The sequence below is a fragment of the Engraulis encrasicolus genome, chromosome 12, assembly GCF_034702125.1.
Source record: "Engraulis encrasicolus isolate BLACKSEA-1 chromosome 12, IST_EnEncr_1.0, whole genome shotgun sequence".
NCBI lineage: Eukaryota > Metazoa > Chordata > Actinopteri > Clupeiformes > Engraulidae > Engraulis > Engraulis encrasicolus.
Genome location: NC_085868.1, coordinates 3,302,876 through 3,329,246, shown reverse-complemented (window position 1 = coordinate 3,329,246; position 26,371 = coordinate 3,302,876). Strand labels below are relative to the sequence as shown.

The following is a 26,371-nucleotide window of genomic DNA, read 5'->3' as shown; positions in this document are numbered from 1 at the left end:
CGTTTGTGTGCCTCAGCCTGCGTGCATCTGTGTGTGTGGGCGTGTGTGTGTGTGTGTGCATAGTGGTCTATGTGAGTAACTGTGTGTGTGTGAGTGTGTGTGTGTGTGTGTGTGGTTTTCCGATGTATTCTGGTGTGTAGGTTTCTCAGTGAGTGCACGTGGGTCTGTCTGTCTGTCTGTCTGTCTGTCTGTCTGTCTGTCTGTGCGGGGAGTATAGTGTGTCGATGAGGAGGTGGGCTGATGCATGGTGGTCTATGTCTTCAAGTGACGTGTGTGTGTGAGTGTGTGTGTGTGTGCGTGTGTGTGTGTGTGACAGAGAGCGATTGTGTGGGAGCGAGAGAGAGAGAGAGAGAGAGAGAGAGAGAGAGAGAGAGAGAGAGAGAGAGAGAGAGAGAGAGAGAGAGAGAGAGAGAGAGAGAGTTAGTGAGAAATGAGTGTGGGTGGCTGAAGAGAGATAGGGTTGGGTGTGTTGGAGGATTGAGGGGGAGGCTTGTGAGAATTGCCTGTGTGTGTGTGTGTGTGTGTGTGTGTGTGTGTGTGTGTGTGTGTGTGTGTGTGTGTGTGTTGGGTGAGGCGAGGGGCTGTCAGGGCTGTGTGTGTGTGTGTGTGTGTGTGTGTGTGTGTGTGTGTGTGTGTGTGTGTGTGTGTGTGTGTGTGTGTGTGTGTGTGTGTGTGTGTGTGTGTGTGTGTATTGTGTGTGAGTGAGAGAGAGAGGGGGAGGGGGCGGGGGTGGTGGGCTGTAACCTGCTTCTCCGGAGGTCACCTAGCACACAGGCCAGAGAGAGGTATTGGGCGCGTGGGCGTTGTGTAAATGGAGGATATCTGCTTCTTAGGGAACATTTGATACAAACTGTCTGAGTTAGCGAGAAAAAGAGGGAGAGAGAGAGAGAGAGAGAGAGAGAGAGAGAGAGAGAGAGAGAGAGAGAGAGAGAGAGAGAGAGAGAGAGAGAGAGAGAGAGAGAGACTACAGGTGGACAGCCAAAGAGAAAGAGGAGAAGAGGGAAGAAGAGGTAGGAGAGACAGAACAAAATCCTGAATCTCTCTCTCTCTCTCTCTCTCTCTCTCTCTCTCTCTCTCTCTGTCTCTCTCTCTCTCTCTCTGCAAAAAAGGACACCAGTAATCATGACTAATAGCTCTGAGTTGCATCTTGGGAGAAACATGACCTGCTAATGGAATGATTTTTAAAGCCATCAGTTTAAATACAGTAATTTCTATCTTTTTCTGTTTATTTTATTTTACATAGAGATTGTTAATCACCTGGGATCACGTCACTAAGTCATAGGGGGTTTTTTGGGAAAGGATTACAGGATTCACAGAGAGGGTTCAGCAGAGCAGAAACCAGCCAGAAAGAGTATAATTATACTTCCCGAGGTTATGGATAAAACTACACGCAATATCACCTTTTGTACGTGTCTCCTCATTCTAGATCAATGAGAAGCATGTATTATGGCAGCTGCATATTGTAAATAACCAGAAGGTAGCTGTAGCCCTGCTCATATTTCATTTTGTTTAAATGAAAAATAAACACAGTGCATCAGTGTTTAATGATTGACAGTAAATATGGTTTTCAATACATCTGTGTACTGTGTCTGTCTGCAAGAAATAGGAAACAGATACATAAACAAACAAATCCTTAATGCTTTGCAAAGGGGTGTAAAAAGGTCTCCCACGGCCCTCACGACTTGTGGCCGAGTTAAACTGCAATGCACAGCGCTAATGCCTGGCCCTGTCAGTGTGTCTACAGTGTGTCTATGGTGTCGACAGTGTGTTCCTGAAGCGTACTGTATAGCGTGTATGTATGCTGTCATGTTGCTAAGTAGCGTTCCCGCATGTGGCAAAAGCTTTATTTAGTTAAGATTATTATGACGCCATGACTGCATGTTTGTGCCTGTGTGTGTGAAAGAGAGAGAAAGAGAGAGAGAGAAAGAGGGATGGGGTGCGGTGTGGTGGGGTGGCGGGTGAGAGGATGAGGGAATGGAGGGATGACGGGATGGAGGTGGGGAATGGAAGACAAAAAAGGAGAGAAATGGAGAAAGAAAGAGGGGTGGGGTGGGGTGGGGTGGTGTAGGGGGATGGGAGGATAAGGGATGAGGGATGGAGGGATGACGGGGTAGAGGTGGGGAACGGAAGACAAAAAAGGGAGGAAATGGAGAAAGAGAGAGGGAGAGGGGGGTGGGGTGGGGTGGTGTAGGGGGATGGGAGGATAAGGGATGGAGGGATGATGGGGTAGAGGTGGAGAGAGGAGACAAAAAATGGAAGAAAGGAGAGATGCGCATCCTCTACCTGGGGCTGTTGGCAGTAGTTGGCCTATTTCCCCAAAATAGCAGATGCAGATACTGAAGAAGATTAGGAGATTTTAAAAACACCTCTTTTGGAGAGAGAGAGAGGGGGGGCTGTGAGTGTGTGTGTTTGTGTGCAAAAGGCGGGGGGGTGTAGGAGAAAGAGGGATTGCCGGGTGAAGAGGAAGGGAGCCAGAGGAGGAGTAGGTGGTTGCGTGGGTGTGAAAGAAGGGAGAAGGAGGGAAGAGGAGGAGGAGAAGAAGGAGGTGCGGGAGGAGAGGAGAAGAGGGTGGGGGAGGAGCGACTTCTTGTGAAGATTTTCATTTCTCCCTTGAGAGGAGAGAGGACTTGTTGTTATTCTAATGCTCTTCTGAGAGCTTCGTTGGAAAGGACATGAATGCCGCATGTATACCGTTCGCACATGACAGCCAGCCTCATAAGCATGGCTCACCAAAGCAAAGGCGCATGATCAAAATATTAACAAAGTGAAGAGTCTGTAATGATTGGGAACGAATACTAGGCGACCGTGTAGGCGGGATATACTGTATACAGTATGTGGGCATATGTACGTGGGCCGTCAAGTTCACCTGTTGTCATTTAATAACCCCCCAATTACCCCATCAGTCAAATGCGGCTGAACGTTCTGCCAAATCTGTTGTGACACAACGTAGATGATTATGAAGGAGTGTGTCATCAAGCGGTCGAACAAAGGTGCCAAAATTATCACTTTTGCACTCTATATGTACGCTTTGAAAGGGCAGTGGCATCGCACACTGGTTGAGAGAGAGAGAGAGAGAGAGAGAGAGAGAGAGAGAGAGAGAGAGAGAGAGAGAGAGAGAGAGAGAGAGAGAGAGAGAGAGAGAGAGAGAGAGAGAGAGAACCCCCGGTGATCACCGAACCGCATGTGCGCTGTGGTGGCTGTGGCTGTGCGCTGTGCTGTGCTGCTCTCAGTGCGCTTCAGTAGCGATTGGTATTCCATGCAGCAGCCGCCCACGCGCTGGGTTGCCGCCCACGCCAGGATTTGCGTCACGCCGAAGCGTGGGAGTGCGAGAGCGATGTAGAAACAGCGGAATATCCCAGCGCTGGCAGGCAAGGCAGAAGAGGTGGAGGGGGTAGCAGACAGCCAGCACCACCACCAAACACCACCAGAGTCGGTCATAGCAACAGCCTCCTTCACACACGCTCACACACACTCACATACACACGCATACACTGGCGCGCTCCTCACAGTGAGCAGAAGTGGAAGGCAACAGCAGAAGTGGAGACGAGGCGCGCGCGCATCTGCAAAGCAAATCCAGTAAACCGGACGACGACTGTGACTCTTCAGTTTGCACATTCTGACAGGTTAGCAACAATGTTTATCTGCTCTTTATTTTTTGTTTTTTTATGCAGTTGCTGCTTCTTTTAGTTAAAGGGAAAGCCGTATTTCTAACAATGATAGGGCACTGTCTTTACGCGGTAAGATTTCGTTCTCTGTTCGATTCGGCTTACCCACTGGTTTCAACGCATTGTTAAAACCAAACTTCAGGACCAACGTGGTTAGCTTACTTGGTGCTCGCTCCGGGGTGCGCTAGGAAACTTGCTCGACCGACGGGAGAAAGAGAGAGGGACGAGGCTACGTATGTGGGAGAAAACTCGGTCCACAGTATCCAGAAAAGGTTCTGGTAGGCGTTACCAAGAAGCTGCGATAGCCACCCAGTCTCCAAACTGTGCAATTGCATTGTATTCCCGCTGTTCCGCCCCGCGTAGGTTTTTGGAGTGCAAGAAATATGATCTCAAAAGTGTACATAAATACTCGTGTACTGTGGGTGTTATCGCAAAAGGTTATCTCGAGCACTTGAGTAAATGTTTATGCTTCTTAGCGGAAGTATTTTCCCAGTACAGATGGAGACCATTTGACCGGTTTCTGTATGCCACTTTATGTCAGCATTAAGATTGTATGGTTTCTCCTGGTTTCTTGCTGCCACAGATGCTATAAATGTATTATTTGGCCTTAATAACTATGCTTTTAAGGTAGCTTTACACTTAAGCAGAGATAGCTACTCAGGTAGCAGATGAATGAAACCATGGCTTGTTCAGGCTTGTTGAAAGGCAGGTAGCTTACTTCACACCATTGTTCACAATAATCTGTGGCTACTACAACTATGCAACATGGTAAGATGGGGGGGGGGGGTTAAAGATAATTAGTGCATAGCAAAATACTGTTTGTCAGTGTAAAGACACAGGCACAGTGGCAGACAGAATGCACTCAGTGGCCTTTGTCTCAATACTCTGGTGTACAGCAAGTCTTAATCCCAGCTGTGTAGCAGGCGGCAGACCTGGCTTGCGTGTGCTGTGTGCGCTCCAAGTTAGTAGGAGGAAAGGTGTGTGTGTGTGTGTGTGTGTGTGTGTGTGTGTGTGTGTGTGTGTGTGTGTGTGTGTGTGTGTGTGCGCGCGCGCACGCGCACGCCTGTGCTGTCTATGCTCCAAGTTAGTAGGTGGAGGGTGTGTGTGTGTGTGTGTGTGTGTATGTGTGTGTGTGTGTGTGTGTGTGTGTGTGTGTGTGTGTGTGTGTGTGTGTGTGTGTGTGTGTGTGTGTGTGTGTGTGTGTGTGTGCTGTCTACGATCCAAGTTAGTAGGTGGAAGGTGTGTGTGTGTGTGTTTGCTGTGTGCGCTCCAAGTTTAGTAGGTGGAAGGTGTGTGTGTGCGTGCATGCGTGTGTGTGTGTGTGTGTGTGTGTGTGTGTGTGTGTGTGTGTGTGTGTGTGTGTGTGTGTGTGTGTGTGTGTGTGTGTGTGCGCGTGCGTGTGTGTGTGTGTGTGTGCGTGTGCGTGTGTGTGTGCGTGTGTGTGTGTGTGTGTGTGTGTGTGTGTGTATGTGAAGGTGTGTGTATTGAGACAAGGCCCCACCTACAGTGTGTACGCTGCCAAGACTGACTACCCGGAATGCCACACTTCCAGATGCCTACCATGGGAACGGGATGCCCTGTGTCTTCTCTTTCTCACAGACTCTCTGTGTGTGTGTGTGTGTGTGTGTGTGTGTGTGTGTGTGTGTGTGTGTGTGCGTGCGTGCGTGCGTGCGTGCGTGTGCGCCTGCCTGTCTGTGAGCGAGAGAAAGAGAGAGAGAGAGAGAGAGAGAGAGAGAGAGAGAGAGAGAGAGAGAGAGAGAGAGTTGTTTTAGCTGGGGATTGGGAGTTAATGTGTGTTTACCGGCTCCTGCTGCAGATGCATACAAGAGAACTAATGAGCCATTAAATTGTGTTATGATGATAATATATGATGTTATGATCTAGTTTACTGCTTACATATCTTGTTCTCTCTCTCTCTCTCTCTCTCTCTCTCTCTCTCTCTCTCTCTCTCTCTCTCTCTCTCTCTCTCTCTCTCTCTCTCTCTCTCTCTCTCTCTCTCTCTTACAAAATCACACACCCACACACAAATGTGTGCATAGCCACCCACTCAAACACACACACACACACACACACACACACACACACACACACACACACACACACACACACACACACACACACACACACACTGACAGACCCCTGCCATTGTAAATTGTGTACACATCATACACCCACCCACACACACACAGACATTGTATACCCAATCCTCTCACACCCCCCCACACACACACCCACACACACACCTTCTCTCCTCTATCTATCCATAGCAGTGTGTGTATACTGTATGTGTGTGCGCTGTGAGATCTTGACAAGTCTTGGCTTCAGCGATGTACAGTATCCCACAGTGGACCAACTTAAGGGCTTACTAATTGAACCAGTGGTTTTCAAAGTGGGGGCCGGGAACCCCTCGGGGGTGCTAAGGGGTCCGCGGCAGGTTGGCAGGAAAAGTATAACACAAGAAAGTGAATCATAGAGTAAACTGAATAACAAGCATGAAACAAAAATAAGATTCAGTGGTCTCAATAGCATAACAATATATTGCATCTCTGAACATTACCTCTATTATCGTTATTATGTTATATATCCTAGTGGGCCACTGCCACAAAGACCTAGAGCCTAGAGAGAGACTATGGTTGTGAAAGGGGGTGCACAGAAAAATAGTATGGCACGACCCATGTCAGGGGAGGCCTTGGCTAGAATGTATGGTTATATGGAGGGGGCCTTGTCATGGTAAAGTTTGGGAACCTCTGCACTGAACAATATCGTCATCCAAGGAGGCATGCAAATGGACTAATGAAATTGTGTTCTCTGTCTCTCTCTACACCTCTTTCTCTCTCGCTCTCCCTTAAACTCACACATGCATTTACACAAACAGATACACCCAGTCCTCGCACACCCACACTCAAACACTCACCAACACACACTCACAAGCACACGCATCCACACACTCTCCTCTATCTGTTCCTAGTGGTGTGTGTGTGAGAGAGAGAGCTGCGAGATGTCGGCAGCCCTGCTGAGGACCCTGGGTGAGCTGCAGCTGTACCGCATCCTGCAGAGGGCCAACCTGTTGGCATACTACGACGCCTTCATACAACAGGTGAAGGAATAGGAATATATTACATGACATGACATGACACATGGCATTACATCACATGACATTACATTACATCCCGCAGAGGGCCAACTTGCTGGCCTACTATGGCCCACTTCATACAGCAGGAGAAGGAACCTGAATCATGAGTGATCATAATCTATACATAACATAATGCATCACCATGTCACCTTTTCTAAAGCCTGTTTTTGCAAGTTTTCTCATGGTAGAATCACCTAAACCGTCAGTCGAGTAGATGATGTGATTATAAATCTTTGGAGCAATTATCAAGACGTACGTCTAGCATGTAGGAATAAATTACTTGTAGGAAGGATTATTTAGGAAGATGAGGATTGTTGACATCCAGCAGTCGAAAGAATCTGATTGGTCATTTTCTAGGATGCGATAAATGTGTACTCGTTTACATACAACGTTTTCATGCTAATGCATCGTTGTAATGATGGTCTCCATCCAGCAGGGCGGCGATGATGTGCAGCAGCTGTGCGAGGCGGGAGAGGAAGAGTTCCTGGAGATCATGGCCCTGGTGGGCATGGCCAGCAAGCCGTTACACGTCCGCCGCCTGCAGAAGGCTCTGCGCGACTGGGTCACCAACCCCTCCCTCTTCAACCAGCCCCTAGCCTCCCTGCCCGTGTGTAGTATCCCGGTGTACAAGCTACCAGAGGGGGGCGCCACCAGCCCTCTGCTGGGCAGTAGTAATAGTAATGGTAGCAGTGGTGGCGGTGGTGGGGCTAACCATACGCTCCGCGTGCCCAAAGCCCTGCTGGGCAACGCGTGCCTAGATGGCAGCAGGGAGGGCACTCCCGTGCCCAGTTCTCCTTTGCAGAGCGGCGGCATGGAGAGTAGCGGTGGAGGCGTGGGCCGCTTCTGGCTCGGCGGCGGCCACGCCAACGACAGCGAGCCCAGCCTGTCCCCGTGCGAGGCCACCTCGCCGTGCTCGCCGCGCGACGCCCTGGAGGCGCTGGACGCGGCCGCCGTCCAGTCGGTGACGGAGTGCGTGGAGCGCCTGGCGCAGGAGCATGTGACGCCGCGCCGTGGCGACCCCGCCGAGGTGCGGGAGCAGGTGCGCGGCAACAAGAAGCTGGCCAAGATGATCGGACACATTTTCGAGATGAGCGAGGACGACCCCCGCCGGGAGGAGGAGGTGCGCAAGTACAGCGCCATCTACGGACGATTCGACTCCAAGCGGAGGGACGGGAAGCATCTCACTCTGCACGAGGTACACTATGAAGCAAATTCATTATTATAATTAAGTAGAATTAGTAGCATTAAGATATGGCCCCTGTTATAGTAAGTACTTTGACTCCCAAGCGGAGGGACGGGAAACACCTCACTCTGCATGAGGTACACAGCAAACAAATTATTGAGTTGAATTAATGCCGGAACTATAAGATTGTTGTTAACAAAATTATGATGACCAAATCTTTACCCGTGAGTGAAGACTCTCTGTGCTGTATGTCTACTACTCTCGCAATGTTGTTATGATGAACATAGTTTGAGGTGTTGCAACAAATAGTGAGTTGGATTGCTGGCAATCCCATCTGCACTGAATTTAGGAATAGACTTGTCTTCACACCTTGATTGTACCAGCAGGGCTCATCAGTGAATCCTCCCAACATTCAACAGTGTTTTTTGAGTGCCCGTAGTCTAGCTTAGTCGAGGTTTTTGACACCAGTCATTTCTCCTTCAGCTACGCAACAGCTGCCAACTTGACAAAATGCTGCCATGCCAATTATTCATATGTCAAATCGCTGGATCTATGTTTGTTCACATTCATAAGTGTTGTTCTTTGTCCCCAATTTAAGTTATCAGTCGTATGGTTTTTAAGTTCATATCCATTACTCTTTGTCTTTAAGTTCATATCCATTACTCTTTGTCCGGCAGCTGACGGTGAACGAGGCGGCGGCCCAGCTGTGCATGAAGGACCTGTCCCTGCTGACGCGGAGAGACGAGCTGTTTGGCTTGGCACGCCAAGTGTCCCGAGAGGTCACCTACAAATACACCTACAGGACCTGCAAGTAAGTGACACACAGCTCAGCTTTTGTTTCTCTCTTTCAAGGAGCAGAGCCAGAGGAGCTTCCTTGTAAGCAAATATTTGTTGTCTCTGAAAAGACTTCATTCATTCATCATTCATCCACAACATGGTAGTGAGAGGAGCTGGTACTGGGCTTTGTTTTTGGAACTTGGTAGATGTTTCATCCCAAATGTCTTCAGTTCTGGAACCGGTTGCAGCATCTTTGCTAAGCCTGGTGGTAACTGCTAAAGTGGTCTTTGATAAGACCAATATTTAGGATAGATGTTAGGTCAATTGCACCTGCAGAACTTTCAGAATTTGCTATGATACACCAGTCAGTCATTGTGTGATGGTGGTGTGGGGATGAATTTGCACGCCATTCACCTCCAGGTTTTCCCACCTCCCAGGTTTTCCCGCCTCCAGGTCTCCCCATCTTAAATCAATCTATCATTGCATTGACCAAATTAACAATTGAATGTCTCACAATGTCCTCCAGCTGAACACAGATAAAACTGAAGTAATTCTATTTGGGAAAAGTGTGGAGAGACTGAAGATTGCTACTGTCCTTGAAACTAAGGGACTGAAAAGAAGGGATACAGTTAAAAACCTTGGTGTCCTAAACTTTAATAGTCACATGAAAGCCATTACTAAGTCTGCATTTTACCAGGTAAAAAGAATGTCTAAATTTAGAGGTCTTGTGTCAAAGACATGATATGGAGAAGCTAATACATGCCTTCATTTCTAATGGTTGATTACTGCAATAGTCATTTTACAGGCCTCCCCAAAAAGACCATTAAACAGCTCACTGATTCTTGAAAGTTTGGCAAAAACATGTCCCTGCAGTAAAATGCTAATTCTGTTGAAAATCAACTAAATTTTCACGAACAAAATGAATCCAGGTAATGGCCAAGGGGTCTGTCACACAAATACACAGTTGTTTGAAATATTTAAGTGTAATTTTATTACTTTTCATGGCTATAAACCTGTCCACACCCTGTAAAAACGCCTGTCCCAAGGACTAGCATCATCATTTCAATTGACTTAAAATACAAAAATCACTAACAGAATTGAACAATATCACCATGATGTGGAAGGCCATATTAAAGTGGTTCTACAGATGTGCACATAGTGCATGTAAAACAATATTTACTATTGCTTTCTGATTGCTCAAAATGTGTCCACCATATTGGTCACCACCGTCAGATTTTTTCTAAAAGACAATAAAATCAGGTATGCACAAGGTAATTTTCATTACTGAGGACCCCTTTTCAAACCCCCCTTCAGCTCTACTGCCTACTTCACCATCACTGAAGCTCCTGTAAGTTTATTATTTTTTGTCCTCAATTTGTTAATTTGTTTGGACACTGGTACTGTCCCAACCATAAACTGTCAACACCGTCGGGGGTTTTAATGGTTTTATATTATATTAATGTTAATTAATATATACTTTCTCAGAAAAGGTATGCAGCACCCAAGAAACAGAGCGAAAATTAAATGGCTAATGTGAACAAACAATCCATAATATGTAAAAGAGTGTTTTTTTGTCTCACACCGTCAGATGTCACCACCGTCAGATTTTGTTCCACTCATCATCTTGTTCCATATTTCACTAAATTGTGCTGGTTAATGAAATATTATTAGGCATGTTAGTAATAATTGTGATCCAAAATGATACTCTAGCCACCACTGAGGTGCATTTGGAGTTTTTTTTGTCAGAAAACCTGACGGTGGTGACATCTGATGGAGTTCACCAAAAAACACATGTTTTACGTGTTTTTGACATGTTTTAAGAATATGCATACAGTATCTACAGTTATGTTCAATTGTTAAAGTAATTCACTTTAATACAGCAAACATATGCTTTTACTTCTAATTCTGTCTGCCGCTGTTGACAAAACAAGAAAGAGCCCATTTTATGAAAAATGTTAAACATGGGGAGCTTGGCCAATACATTCACTGCACAGCCAAGACCTACATCTATGATAATACACCTCTACATTTTGGATTTGAACAACTTAAAACCTGTTTTTGCCACATTTTCAAGAACCAGTGGCCTACTTCCTAGAGAATCTAACTAATGAAGAAAAAACACATGCACAAACATACTGTGCACACACAAAAATGAAGTGTTTATGCAAGATGCCATTGACTTGAGAGGGCTATTTATTTTGCTAAATGCAGGTACTAATTAGGCCACTTTCACCACTCTCAGATTACTGTCACCACCGTCAGTTCAAAAGTCACCACCGTAAGAAGGAGTTTTGGACATTTTAAATGAATGTGCTTACAACATTTTCCTTAGGAGTTGTTGAATTATCAAAGTAATAGCCAATTTAAGCCTACACGAATATTTGTGAAATTACAAAAAATTGTTTGTTCTATTTAGGCGTTAAGTAAGCATCGTATGACGGTGCATAATTTAAAATTAGAACACATGAAACAGTATTAAAATAGAACAAAAGTGAATTTTCAACATTTAAAGGCATATGTGTGAACCAAAAAATACACATAATCACTTAAAAATTCCAGATACATATGCAAACAAATCAATACTATTTTAATTACTTTTAATTGTGTCTGACGGTGTTGACAAAAAACAAGGTATGATCGGAGAAAAGCCTGATTTCTGAAAAAAATACAAAATGGGGAGATTGGCCTTGTGCATTTCTGAAAAGCCAAGACCTTAGTCTACGAGGATATGCCATATAATTTTGTAATTCACTTAGTTTTTTTCTGTCAACATTACAACCTGTTTTAGCCACTTTCTCAAGAATCAGTGAGCTACAACATTGGTGTACATTATCTGGCCTGATGGCAAGGCAAGTTTATTTGTATAGCAGCAAAATAGAGAAGTAAGGGTTATTACGAAAACAAGAAAGTTTAACCACATTACTCCAATTCGCTGCATTGGCTCCCAGTGAGCTACAGAATTAATTTTAAGGCAATGCTTCGTGTGTTTAAAATTAAATCATTAAATGGAATGGATATGGATATGTTTCAGCGGTATGCACCAACCAGGTCACTAAGGTTAACGGAGAAGAATTTGCTGGGAATTTCAAAAGTCAAAACAAAGTTCGGAGAGGCAGCCTTTAGTATATGCTGCAAAGCTTTGGAACCAGCTTCCTGATGATGTAAAAATGCATCCACTATTGATAGCTTTAAATCTAGACTCAATATGAAGCTGTTTTCAGATGCTTTCCCCTGGCAGCTTTAAATTATATGTTTTTTTAACCATATATTTTATGTTAATGTTTTAATTTTCTTTGACTCTTAATTTCTTTCTTTCTTTCTTGTTTCCTGTCTTTTTGTTTTTATTTTTTTGTGAAGCACATTGAATTGCTCCTGTCTATGATATGCGCTATACAAATTAGCTGCCCTTGCCTTGCCATCAGGGCAGAAGTGAAGAAGATGAGCAATATCAGGTCTTTTAACACCAATGATAAGATGCCAGCGGTTATTCAAATGTAATCTGTAAAATTATGATTTGAGTAATGGTCTCTTACTTGACATAGAATAGAACAAAATTGAGTTGGTTAAGAAGTCTCTCAAAATCCAGTGGGTTGCCCATGGCCAAATAATAGCTCATTTAAATAATTATTTGAGCGCGGAAAAGAGAGGTGGCTTTCGCTCATTTCCTCTTTTCTTTGTGCTTTTTACATTTCTTAAGCAACAGAAAACAAATAGCTGAAATGTTTTTCTGCTGGTAAAAGAAAAGTAAAACGTAATTATTGGTGTTCAATAATGAATTTAGAACACGTAAATAATAATAAACTCAAGTTGAAATAATATCTAAATTGTAATTATTCTCTCTTCAGATCTCGCTACGCTGATGAACCCTCTCCAAAGCGAATCAAAACGGAGGTAGGTGGAGGCTGCTTGCAGCACTGACACTAGACTGACACCTTGCTCATTCAGGCTAATCAAGACATACAGTAGCTCATGAATATTGCTCTCTCTCTCTCTCTCTCTCTCTCTCTCTCTCTCTCTCTCTCTCTCTCTCTCTCTCTCTCTCTCTCTCTCTCTCTCTCTCTCTCTCTCTCTCTCTCTCTCTCTGTCTATCTCTCTCTCTCACACACACATACACACACACAGACACACACACACGCACACACAGACACACACATGCACGCACGCACGCACGCACGCACGCACGCACGCACACACACGCACACAAACAGACACATACACACCAGCTTCCATTTGGGCTGCTTGTCTTCTCCCCTTGTTTTCCAGGCCAGTTCCTTATTGATTTTCTGCTCAGAGTTTAAGGATCCCTGTTGGTTGTAAGCTTCCCACGCACAATATTTGACTCACATCGGTCCGTGCCTTATTTTCACACAGCAAAAGCACAGTATTTGCTGAGCGGGCCCTTGTGTACGAGTCTCGCGAGGGCAATTATTACCGTGAATCACACTGTCTTCATTTCGAGTTATTTTGCCCGCGCTAAGCAGCGGCGTGAATAGCCAAGAAAGGCTCGCGGGATACAGATACAGTTTGCAAAGCAATGATAGACTGCGAGAGAAAATAATAATCAAGAACTGGATTTTATTACCCGTACAGCAGAGTTGTAAGTAAGCGAGAGAAAAAAAAGTGTGAGGTGGAAACCTCGTTATGTTCAGCTATAATAACAATATGCTCCAGCAGTGTAATGTACGTACGTAGCTCAAATGAATGTGCCAGGGTTTATTGTGTTTAGGAAAACTTACAGTACACTTAATCAGTGTCTTTACCTAAAATGGCAGTATGCTAAGCCTCATGAGTAAAAAAACTGCTCAACTATGAAAGAATATGATTCCTTTTATCATTCATTGAGCTGAATAATATTCACAGGGTTAAGGTTTGAATTTGGGCCGAAGGTACTGCAGGACTGAAGCTAACATACTGTCATTGTCATATACAAAAAGTAATTAGACAAACTGTTGGACAAACTGGATCGAGAAAGTATGAAAAGTCCTGTCACAGAGTAATACCAGTGTTGCTGTAACTCTTAAAGAATTGAAACAAACTCCATCTCTGTTATCAGATCATTTTACTCTTTGGTCAGTGTAACATCTTCAGTTAATGCTGCTCAATTATGTGTAAATTAGCAAGAGCTGTAGAGTTGAACCTACACTGGCCACCTGCAGAATTTTATACTGACTTTGACTCCACTGTTAGAGTGATATGGCTGTCCACAGTTGTAAATATTCTACCCTAGATGTATAGAAGATAAGTTTACTCTGAAATATTGACACCCCATTTCCTTACTGTGAGGTGATGTCCACCATTACTACATAGAGCTCAGCCTATTCAGAGAATTGGCCCGAGCAAATATGTGGTAGGATGTTTGGTGTGGTTTCTGACGTACCGGTACTTTCTGACCCTTTGATGTCCGCCTCTGTCCTTAACGATCTAATCAGCAGGTAGCCTCTCTGTTTAGATCAAGACTTGGACATCACAATTTTGGTGTCAGTAGCGTTATAACATTGCCTCTGTTCAAAGGGGATTAAAGTTAAAACTATGCTATTATTCTGCACACCAACCAAACAACACGGAATGGTAACGACTGCAACAGTGAGGGAGATTAAAAGCATCAGTCCGTGGTCCGCAGCATCCGCCCATACCATGCCACCCCCACCAGCACCAACCTCAGAAACCGGCCTACATCTCCATCCTCACTGCTGAAGGCTGAAGTTACTGCAGGGAGGCTAACAGACTATGATGGTTATAAACATGAAACATCTTTTTTTTAATTAGACAAACTGTTGGATAAAAAAGATCAAGAAAGTAAAAATAAATTCTTCTCACAGCAAAAAGTACCAGTGTTATCATAACTCTTAAATAGTTGAAATGAACTCACAATAGTGTTTCACTATTTTGTCCATGTAACATTTTCAGAGTTGATTCTCATCAATATTGTGAGCTGTAGAGTTTACATTATACAGGTGACTTCCCACATTAACTGGTCTCCACAGAGATCAGCCTATTCAGAGAAGTTGCCTGGGCAAAGACAGTAGGACGTCTTCTGACGTACTTTCTGAACCTTTGATGTCCGCCTCTGTCCTCAACTATCAAAAGCAAGTGTAAAAAAGTACAGTAATTGGCTAGGTTATTGGCTGAGTTATTCTGCACACCAACCAACACGCACGTACTCGTAACGTCAGCAAGAGTGAGGGAGATTAAAAGCGTCCGTCCGCAGCGTTCGCGTCCGCCCATGCTACGCCGCCTCCACCCCCGCCCCCAGCCTCCAATAGGAAACCCCAGAAATGGGCCTCCATCCTCTCCTCACTGCTGCTGCTGCTACTGCAGTGCTGTGCTGTGCTGTCATGACATCAATGTGTGGGATGACAGAGACCAGATTAGCTACCCACACCCCACCGCACACACACACACACACACACAAACGGCTGCGCGCTCACCAACACACGCAAGCAAATGTAGGCTAGACCGTAGGCTACTGCAGTGCCACGTCACACCGGCTCTCACAAACGCAATCACATGTGGGCCGCACTGCCTTGCAAAGCAGGAACGCAGTAGCCACATTGCTGTTGAATAATCAGTTATTGTGATTTTAATGACAAATATATGAAAATATGCCACATGTCCAATAATCTACCTACAGTAAAACTACTTACTAAAAGGGTCTTTTTTAAAGGTAGGCTATTGCAGTGCCACGCCAAACCACAGCGGTCTCACAATAAAGTGCAAAGTGTGTGTATAACCGACGATGCAAAGTAGTGGTGAGAGCAGTTACAGTGTGTGTGTGTGTGTGTGTGTGTGTGTGTGTGTGTGTGTGTGTGTGTGTGTGTGTGTGTGTGTGTGTGTGTGTGTGTGTGTGTGTGTGTGTGTGTGTGTGTGTGTGTGTGTGTGTATTTGTCTGTATGTCTTTCTGTGTGTAGTGGTGAGAGGAGATATGTTTTCTGAAGATGATGATGGTGGTGGTGGTGGAAAAAACAGTGTATGCTCAGGGCCAGAGATGTGGCTTTTGTGGCTAACACTATAGTAGACGTTGTTGGGTCAACTGTCAACTTTCTTCTGAAAGTCAGTGTGTGTGTGTGTGTGTGTGTGTGTGTGTGTGTGTGTGTGTGTGTGTGTGTGTGTGTGTGTGTGTGTGTGTGTGTGTGTGTGTCCGCCACTCTGTAGCACTAGTGTTGTGGTCACACTGTACCCCCATGGTTCTCTGCTTATCTGTCTTCAGATGCGTAGGGAATAGATACATAATTAATTAAATGAAAATATTTATAAATAAATTAACTATATAGCTGAACTAGTTTAACCACACCACCTGTAAAGCCTATGGCAAACTAGAAGCAAATTGTTCATACAATTGTAGGACATGTTACCAATGAAGACAAATGCTGTTTTTTTATTACATGCCATTTTTATATATAGTTGATATTACCATCAGTAAGATCTTCATGTGGAAAGACATTTGTTTTATAAATCTAATTATTATATCAAGTCACAAACACAGAGGGGCAGAATTTTCACAGACGCAATTCAACAACATTGAAGATTTGAAAGGGTTTCTCAAGCGTTAACTTAGCATTTAGCAGATACTTGGAGTGAACAGACAGGGGCGTAAACAAGCCATCTCTCCTCTTAAAGGGTCGATCTGAAAGAGGCACGTTGCCAGCACAGTGAGTCACAGCCAGGGTAATGACAGACTCGCTCGCTGATGCACAGCAAATGCCAGTCCTCCACTAGGGACATAAATAGTCAGTGAAAGCAAAATGCAGCCAGGAATCAGGAGTGTGATGCTAAAACATTTTATTTATTTATCTAAAATATTTTGGGGGACCTGTTTATGGCCTTAATTTGATAGTAACAGTAAAGAGATGAAAGGAAATGGTTGTGACCTCTGTCTGGAACTGGGCCCGGGGCCCCAGCGTAACAGAGCAGTGCCTGTTCTTTTTTCTGAAAGAATGAACCGCAATGCTGAGGTGAAAGATACATCCTCTGATTCTAATCTGTTTCCAGTTCCTGTCAAATACGTTGTAGAGTGATGTACATCTTTCTTCTAATGAAGCTTCAGCGGTTGACTCAGAAAGAGAGAGCGAGAGAGAGAGAGAGAGAGAGAGAGAGAGAGAGAGAGAGAGAGAGAGATGTGTGTGTTTGTGTGTGTGTGTGTGTGTGTGTGTGTGTTTCCGTGTGCGTGTGTGTGTTTCCGTGTGCGTGTGCATGTGTGTGTGTGTGTGTGTGTGTTTCCGTGTGCGTGTGTGCGCGCGCGTGTGTGTGTGTGTGTGCATGTGTCTGCGTTGAGGAGGATTGTGCTCCAAAACTGGCCCAACATTACACAGAGTCTGAAGTAATAATACCTTACAACTTGGTCATTGTCATTCTGTGGCCTAATGGATAAGGAAGTGGTCTTAAGATCAGAGGGTTGCAGGTCGAATTCCACCCTGCCACTCCTACCTAATTCCATGGATGAAGTGCCCTTGAGCAAGGCACCTAACCCCATACTGGTGCGGGGACTGTAACCAATACCTGTAAATAATAACTGTAAGCTGCTTTGGATAAAAGTGTCAGCTAAGTGTAATGTAATGTAATGTGTCCTGTTTCAGGAGGGCTATTTTGACCTGCAGGAGGCGCTGCAGGCCATCTACGTGCGGCAGGAGACACTGAGGGAGCAGCTGGCCTGTGCCAAGACCAAAGGAGAGGACGTGCTCATCAGGAACCTGCAGGTACATACAGGAGCTAGCCATCCTTTACTACAGTAGATCACAGTAGATCACCGTAGTACGAATCAATCACCATAGATCTAATGGATCTTAGTGGATCCTACTGGCAGTGTTACCAGATTGGGTGGTTTCCTACCCAATTTGGCTGTTTTAGATGATCCTCTGTGGGGGAAAAGGGTGCTGGGTGGGATTTTCCTGTATATTTATGGTCATAGAAATCATTAGAATGTAGTTCAGATTGAGTGGGATTTATTGCCTTCGAGTGTTTTTTGAGCATTGTTTTGGGCTGGAAATCAACACTCAGTCACATCTGGCAACCCTGCCTACAGGTACATACATTAGCTAGCTATCATTTACTTCCAAGTCGATCACCATAGTTCGGATCATTATCTCTAATGGATCAATGATCGTAGTGATCATACAGGTAGATACTAGCCATTGTTTACTTCCCAATACGTTACAGTAAATCTCTTACGGATCAAAATAGATCTCTTATGGATTTATTTCCCAGTAGATTTTTGTAGATCTCGTGGATCCTAATGTATACTTCTCTTCCTTGTTGCACTCTTTACGTAATGTATGCCACAGAACCCATACAAACCCCGATGAATCAATGTAATGCTATGGATTCAAGTGGATTTCTGTATATCTCTTCCTAAGTTATCATTTACTGCAGTTGCCAGCTGTTTGTGTTCAAATCAACCCAGATTGAAGTCAGTATAGCGTTTAGCACAGGTGGTTACTAAGCTGACGTGACGTGACGTTTGTGTCACTGTCGGCCCCATTCCCCCTGCCTGTCATGGCTGCCAGACTGGGCGGTAAGATGAAGCCGTTTGCTTTAAATGGCTCGGTCCTGCCTACGCCAGCTGCCATGTTGTGTGTTTGCGAGAGAAGTCAGCAGTACTCGTGCGTGGGTGTGTGTGAGTGCTCTGAGGGTGTTTGTGTGTGCGTGTGCGTATGATTAGTGTGAGTGTGAAATATAGCTGCGTGTGTGTGTGTGTGTATGTGTTTGTGTGTCCTTCCTCTCATCACGCCTACATCTTCAGTGCAACAGCAGTGTGTGTGTGTGTGTGTGTGTGTGTGTGTGTGTGAGTGTGTGTCTGTGTGTGACATATGGGGTGTCAGGGAGGAGTGTGAATCGCCATGCTGTCGCTCTCATTCACTTACTGCCTTCAGAGCGTGTGTGTGTGTGTGTGTGTGCGTGCGTGCGTGCGTGCGTGCGTGCGTGCGTGCATGCGTGCGTGCGTGCGTGCGTGCGTGCGTGCGTGGCTGTGTGTGCTCGTGTGTGTGCGCTTGGTAGTGTGTGGGTGGATGTGTGTGTGTGTGTGTGTGTGTGTTTGCTTATTTTTTGCCTGTGGAGCTTGTTTCCGGTTGTTGCATATATACTGTATTCTAATTTTGTCCCATGGACTGTATATGAGTATGATGCTTCCATATAGTACGTGTACATGTATATATACAACTCTGTGCTGTTTTAAAGCACTTGAGTCCATACAGACACAATTGTACTCTACATACTGTTTTTGCCTCAATAAATGATTCAATGATGCTAACATCAAGGAGGAATTCCTGCACGGGTCTTCCGTGCCCAAGCCCAGGGGCACAACAGTCAAGGGGGACCCAAAGGCCAAGCCTCTCCTTTTTCATATTGCATGAAAATCACACATTGTCTCGGGTAACATGCTCCCAAACCCACAACAACATACATAGTGTCGTTAACATTAGGGGGGTATACGAAGAACATGGTAAAGTGACAAACTAGGCTTAGTTAACCTATAGGAACTGGTAATCCTGCTAAAAAGATACCTGCAGGCATCATTTAGTTAAGGAAACGAGGACTCCAGGCTCCTCTATTAGATGATTTGCCTCTACCTCAAGGTTAACTTAAAGGGGTATGCCACTATTTTGGGGCTTAATACAGTTAAAATCGTTGGCTGGGGTTTATAAAGGTGGTAAAGTGTCTTATTTTTCATGTTAAGCGTTGTCTTGCTTTAAGACAAGTTAAAAGAGGGAATATGTCGCTAAGCTAGTGAAAGTCAATGGATCCGTGTAGCATTGACTTTCACTAGCTTAGCGACATATTCCCTCTTTTAACTGTATTAAGCCCCAAAATAGTGGCATACCCCTTTAACCTGGTTTACTACTGAACCAGCTTCTTAGTATACCCCCCTGGCCTTAAACCCTGAATCCTTTCCTCCAACACCCATGGAGGGGGGCCTTTCTTGTTGTCTGGCCCAAGGGCCCAGGTTAGGTCAAGGTAGATGAAGACTGTCAGGCCTTTCCAAAGTGAAGTCAAAACAACTAGCAATAGTAATAGCAGTAGTAATAGCAACTAGTAATAGCAATAGCAGTAGTTCTATCATCTGTGATGGGCAGTCTGTGTGGCTGGCACAGGCGATGTTGTTTTTATCCCCGATGTGTAACCTGATGCGAGAAATATTTAAATCCTTCAAATAAAACAATTCAATTGTGTGTCCTGTAGATGCAGCTAGAGCGTCTGTTGGCGAGGCAGATGGAGATCCTTCGTGATGCGGCGGCTCAGGACCGTCTCCAGGCGCTGGACTGGAAGATTCCGGCGGCTGCCCTCAAGCACCTCACCGACCGCCAGCGCACCAATGGGCTCTCCGTCTCCCCCGACAACTGCCGTGGAGACCAGCAAGGTGAGCCTGTCCTGGACCTGCCCTGGACTACTACGACTGAGACTCAGTCAGACAATTCCACTGTAGTAGCAGTTCATTATGTTTTGGGGCCTATTTGTCCATTCATTGTGTATTGTGTGGAACTTAAAGTGTTGATTCTTATTTCTCCGTGGCTGTTTTGAACCTTGGCTACCGGTATCTTAAAATCGTTGGCCTCAAAAAGTTTATCAGTTCATGCATCCCCTCTCCAAACATACAGTCACATCACATGGACAGCCATATGTGAAAGTAAAATTAATGTCAAAGTGTAATATCGCTTTGTTGCTACAGGAAAACGTTATGAATGAGAGATGTAAGAAGACAACGGAAAAAGTCATGATGATGATTTTGAAGTTGACAATAATGCCTCATGTCTTGCAGCTGATAGGCCCCTGAATCTGCGCGTGTCCAATCAGACGGAAGGGGACATCCCCCTGGGAAGGCAGCTGGCGAATGAGCTGAAGCGGCACCATAACCATCACTCGGAGGAGAACAGGAAGCATGGAGCAGGTGAGCTTTGTGCTGCTGTGCTAAGTGCCCGGCCCGACGCTTTGTACTCATTGGGTGTTTCATAACGGCGTAATGTCCTCTTTGGCTCTGTCCCATTTCAGATGCTTATACCCTCCCACTGATCTCTCTCTCTCTCTCTCTCTCTCTCTCTCTCTCTCTCTCTCTCTCTCTCTCTCTCTCTCTCTCTCTCCTTCTTTCTCTTGTTTACCATTCTGTATTTGGAGACTGTGTTCCCTCCCCTCCTGGGCGTGGGCTTGCTTTTGCTTTTTGCCTTTCATCTCCAAAGGCTTTGGTGGGCCCACTCCACCCTGGGCTCTTGACACATGCGTCCCAAGAGTGGGTGGGTAGTGGGGGTAGAGGAGGGGAAGAGGATAGGGGGTTACGAGGGTAGGGCCCAGAGAAGAGGGTAGAGGGGTAGGGTAGGGGAAGAGGATGAGGGGAAGAGGAGAGGAGGGGAAGAGAAGAGGTAGAGGAGCAAGGGAATAGGAGGGGCGTGGTAAGGAGAACATTGGATGAGGCTGTTGGGGTGGGGGTGGGGGTGAGAGGGGTAAGGGAAAGGGGATTGCTGGAAGGGGAAGTTTTAAGATCGTCTAGCGTTTGAAGACAGCTCCACATCTTCTGACACCTTTGCACCTCTTTGACAAATATGTAGGAGGTCCGCCCTGCCAGTCAGTCAATCTCAATAAACCATTGACATAGAACCATTGACATAAACTAGTGAATAAGTAACACGTTAGCTAGTGCTAATGGATGCCAACTAACATAGCTCTTTGTAGAACGTATGTAAGAATCATCCCAACACCTGAAAGATATGTGCTTAGTAACAGAGCTAGTAGCTTAATGGTCTGTTTGTCTCCCATACTGGAGTCGCTTAGAGGTATCGGGTTTAGGACTGGTTTTGCTCTGAGAATGGGGTCGCTCGAAAAGTGCACTTTTGTAAATAGCATGGCATGCTGTGTCACCATTAAAAACCCACTTTTGTATGGACATCTCTTTTTTTGTTTGTACTGAGAGTGAGCTCCAGTCTTATCACTTATGCCTGACACATACAGATAGTACTTGATATGAGTCTGTCTATGTATATTGAGTTCAGTTGCTCAACTGTATTGTCTGCTTCTTTATTTTTCAGAAAACGGCCATCAGAAGTTCAGTCTGTTGGAGAAGACGGTGATCAAGTCTGAACCCGAGGATTCCAGATAGTGTTCTCAACACAGCCTATTGGTCCGTCACAGTTCTTGTTCTTATCACACACTGCCCTCGCCCCTCCATACAAACCAACCAAGCACAGGTATATTACAGAACTGCCTTAACAGCCGACAATGCCTAAAATGCATATTTATTTTCTCCCAATTTATTCTTTTTATTTGCTGAATATGTGTATTTTTTTAAGTTCCCCCCAAGCGCCTAAAAAAAATCTTCAGTAAAACCTGAGATACATGGAGAGTGCTTATTGTTGATTGCAGTTGTGTTGATGTGTCTATTTGTACATATGTTTAATTTCTATTTTCTTCTGATGGGTTTTCTAATATATGTTTGTTATTTAAGAATGATTCATCTTCATGTAAAGGGCAAGCCATGGCTTGTTCTTTTGTACTGTATGTACTGTACACAGGAGCAGATTGTTGTTTTTTGTTTTGTTTGTGCTCTATTTAATGCTTTGGTGGACATCAAGACCAAATAAATATTTTGTATGTAATACCATTGGGTAAAATAAATGGTCTTCCCCTTGGAAGACATGAGTGTTGTAGCCTAATGTAAGTGCCTATCTGATGTGTCACACATGCACTTGTGTGTTTCTTATTTATCACTTATTATGTGCTGTCTTTCCTCAACAAATTATTTAAAAGTCACTTTTCCTTTCTGTCAACGAGAAAGCACGTGTTCTCTCTGCCATTTAGAAAGGTATTAAAAACCATTAGAGTTACAGGCTTTTTTGCCATTTATTTCTGAATCCATAGCCACAAAAGTCCTTGCATGCATTTTCACAACATGCACAATAGTATAGGTCAATAAGTACACGTGCGCATGTGTGCCACTCAAAATCAGGTAGGCACTCAGGTTGAGTCTCGACAAGGGGGGAGAGTAGTTTTCAGTCACAATGATGTCCTGTATCCAGCTCTCGTTTTGACAGGGGGTTGTGTGGGTTGAGTGTGCTGCCACTGAGCATCAAATATTATTTGGCTGTTCATTCGGGTAAAGAGGGTACTGAATGTCCGTGATGATGATTAGGCCTTCATTATACAATTGTGACTAGTCTCATGAAAACAGGCCGCAAGTGGGCCCGGGGTATTTTGAGTTAATGATGGATTTAACTTCTAGATTATCTCACAGTGCAGATTGTTTTGAGAAAATTAGTGATTTTCTTTATCACTCTGATGTGACCTGTTTTCATGCGTCTGGTCACATTTTGAGTGTTTTTTTTTACGTGTGCAGAGAAAATGCCAAATACAGTATTTTTGTCCCTGGGATGTCGAGCTCTGCAGTTCAGGTTTTGGGGTTGTTATGTTGTACAGAATCAGGATCAGAGACGGTTTAAATGATCTTTGCTTGTATGTCTGTCCGCATTGCTATAGTGTAAATCCTGTTGGTCCTGTCTGGTATTTTCTTAAACTCTTTCGCCGACAATGTTTAAACGCCTTCATTCTACTATTTTTTAGATTGTAGATGTTGACAGTGCTTGTCTCACTTACCAAGTCAGCCATGTTTTTTTTCTGCTATAGATAGTCTCTGTTATTTTGACCATTGGAAGCCTCAATATGTAACAGTATGTGAATGACACTGCTTTGTTTATTACTTCATTTGTACCGAAGCTGTCTGTTATTTGGCTCTTTTTTTACCACATTGTCCTCTGAGATGACAAAAAAGTAACAGATCTGTCAGCAGCATACTCCACAGGGTGATTTCAGGGACTTTTGTGTTATTTTTTTGTTTTGCACTACAAGTTACACTCCTCCCTCAGTATGTTTGTATAAACAGATAAAGTGAACGCCTCAGTATTCCCGAACTCTGACAAAAGACATTCATCCATATTTATGAGCTTAGATAAACTCACTGTTGTTCAACATTGCGTTGGTGTACACATTCGTGTTTGTAAAAAAAAGAACAAAAAAACAAAATGAACAGAAGAAAAGAAAACTTTTTTTGCTGAGAAATAATAATGCCACTTTTTTTCTCTCGTAGAAAAATGCATCATTGTGTTGTAACTCTTAGATATCACACAGATCATGTACTGTAAGTCGTTTTCAGGAGAGGATGTCACATGTCACAGAACATGTCATTCCTGATGTAAAATATAAAAAAGAAAATATAACTTCTCAGTCATTGTACAGCACCCATTTCCATACCATCCTCACCAGAGTGATTTGTAAGTGGGGCTTTTGGGGGTGGTGGGATTCCCTCCTTCTGGTCAAATCTCCAGTGGCAACAAAACTATTTCATAGCCATTAATTGCAATTCATTTTAATTCAATCAGAGATTGCTACCTGAGCCCCCCTGGCCAATGCATGTAATGTGTGTACAGCGCCACCCACAGGCGACCCAAAACACTGTGGGCAGACACACAGATAGACAGATAGGGTCATTGCAATACCTGGCTCAACCCCCTATGGAAGGGTAGTTAAAACAATCTCCTCTGATTTTTGGACCAATCACACCCTGTATTCCATCAGTGCTCATCGCCACCATTTACTATATAGTCGCCTTGAGTTCACACACAAACTGACCTCTGACCTATGAACCTGTTTGTGTGTTGGTTGGTGCTTAAGAGTGAATCTCCATTCAAACATGTACAGCATCTTTGCCTTGCTGACTATACGTAAGCAGGCGAAACTCATTACAAGTAGTAGTTGCTATAGCCATTCAACTGTAGGTCATTCAACGTCATCGTTGTTCAAGTATAAAGTGACCAATTATAGGGTAGGGTCTGCACGTTTAATTTTTTTTGTTGGTTGTTTTTTGTAAACACTAATATATTTTATTTGTTTAACAGCACAATAGATATTAAAGTTTATTTTTTGAGACCATACAGTGAATGGCGTTGTCTTTTTTTATAGTGCCATGGTTTTCAATTATGACCGTATATTAGAGTATAGATCCTAAGCTACAAATCATTTGTTGTACTCGGATGTGTTACACCGATGTGACTAATAATAATTGTGTTTGGTTTGTGTAGTGTGTGTGTGTGTGTGTGTGTGTGTGTGTGTGTGTGTGTGTGTGTGTGTGTGTCTGTTTTATGGTCAAAATCGTAAGCAGCCCAACCAAGAGGAAACCCAAGACACACCTATACAGTTAATTTGCATGTGCATCACTCTCACACATACTGAAACTGCCTGATGAGTCATAGTGACGCACTTCACAGCCCTGCGTGTGTGTGTGTGCGTATAGACACATCAGCAAACGCGCACACTCACTCACTCATTTGTGCGTGGTTGTCCACACCACACACACACACACACACACACACACACACACACACACACACACACACACACACACACACACACACACACACACACACACACACACAGACAGGCCACATCAGTAGAGAGATAGAGACAGACACCTCCAGGATTCCACAGAGCAGCCTTTGTGTGTGTGTGTGTGTGTGTGTGTGTGTGTGTGTGTGTGTGTGTGTGTGTGTGTGTGTGTGTTTGTGCGTCGCACTTGCTCACCCGCACACTGCCTCCCTTCCCTCCTGTGGGACGTCAATGTGAGATTGCCGTGGTAACCCAGCTTAGTGGGCGGCAGGTGGTGGTGGTGGTGGTGGTGGGGGGGTCCTGTGGGCGGGAATGTGGCGCAGTGTTCTAAAAGAGAGAGAGGGTGGGGGGGTTGGCGCTGACACGCCGTCACCCCCACTTAGAGGATCTGCGGAGCCAACTGCCTCTGAGATGCCGTGGGTGGCAAACGGGAGAAGAAAAAAAATATGCTCGCCAACACACTAGTTTATAAAAAAATTATAAATGCCTCCCTCCGTTCCTCCTCTCACTTCACCTAACACATAAAACAGTGCGCACACCTTATGAAATCAGCTTTTTTAATTATTATTTTACTTTGCGAAGGACCCAATGCAATAAGCTTTGAGATTTAGTAAGAACAATAAGCATCGAATAAGTCCTGTTCTTAACTATACACCATGCATTGCGTTTTTATATGCACAGCGACTGCCCACAACGTGTGCTGACAAAAGCAAGGTTTTTGAATCCATTGTATGAATGCATTGTGAATATTGTGCTGAATTATCCTTTGGTGACTCATGGCAATGCATTCCCAAACAAACAACAAAAAAGTAACAGGAATAAACTTTTATACAAACCTTGTTAACAGCGTGTTTAAGTATACAAAAGTAAAATTGTGTTGTCTTGTTTATTCATACGTGGTATTACAAGACTTACATACCTACAGAAGATTAAAAGTTTTCCCATTTGAAATACAAATAGGCCAAAGCACTTATACAGGCATAAAGACTTCATATGAAAGATGTGAAACACATTCAGCACATTATAAGTGATCAGAAAGAAACAGTTGAGTGTAAATGAGTATTATTGGAGTCAACCTTAATTTCTTCATTCAGGTTCATCCTGTAAAAGTAAAATGACAGACGCTGTACCATACCTAGCCATGGAGAACAGCAACATTGTTGGACAAGTCTTTTTTACCTTGTAGAGATAGGAAATAAGTAATGCTGTGATATTTCGAGTTTCATTTGAATAGGCGAGCCAGGGTAGTCCCTGTACCGT

The 26,371-nt window shown here is 44.3% G+C and overlaps 1 protein-coding gene across 2 annotated transcripts; it reads left to right on the top strand.

Moving 5' to 3' along the window:
* Window positions 1-3,369: 3,369 nt before the first annotated feature.
* LOC134459202 (NGFI-A-binding protein 1-like) lies at window positions 3,370-24,656 on the top strand. 2 transcript variants are annotated; one of them, XM_063211498.1, is made up of 9 exons: window positions 3,370-3,623; window positions 6,541-6,762; window positions 7,235-7,993; window positions 8,659-8,792; window positions 12,604-12,649; window positions 17,332-17,451; window positions 19,931-20,108; window positions 20,508-20,636; window positions 21,766-24,656. In XM_063211498.1, exons 2-9 carry the CDS (start codon window positions 6,664-6,666, stop codon window positions 21,834-21,836), a joined length of 1,536 nt encoding a protein of 511 aa, XP_063067568.1. In that variant the 5' UTR covers window positions 3,370-3,623; window positions 6,541-6,663; the 3' UTR covers window positions 21,837-24,656. The 2 variants fall into 2 exon arrangements, with proteins under 2 accessions (XP_063067568.1, XP_063067567.1); XM_063211497.1 differs by having other exon boundaries at window positions 7,232-7,993.
* Window positions 24,657-26,371: the final 1,715 nt, after the last annotated feature.

Coding starts and splice junctions, on each gene's coding strand:
- LOC134459202 (XM_063211497.1), top strand. CDS start 6,664: ATGTCGGCAGCCCTGCTGAGGACCCTGGGTGAGCTGCAGCTGTACCGC. Junction 6,763..7,231: donor ACGACGCCTTCATACAACAG/GTGAAGGAATAG, acceptor GTCTCCATCCAG/CAGGGCGGCGATGATGTGCA. Junction 7,994..8,658: donor AGCATCTCACTCTGCACGAG/GTACACTATGAA, acceptor TTTGTCCGGCAG/CTGACGGTGAACGAGGCGGC.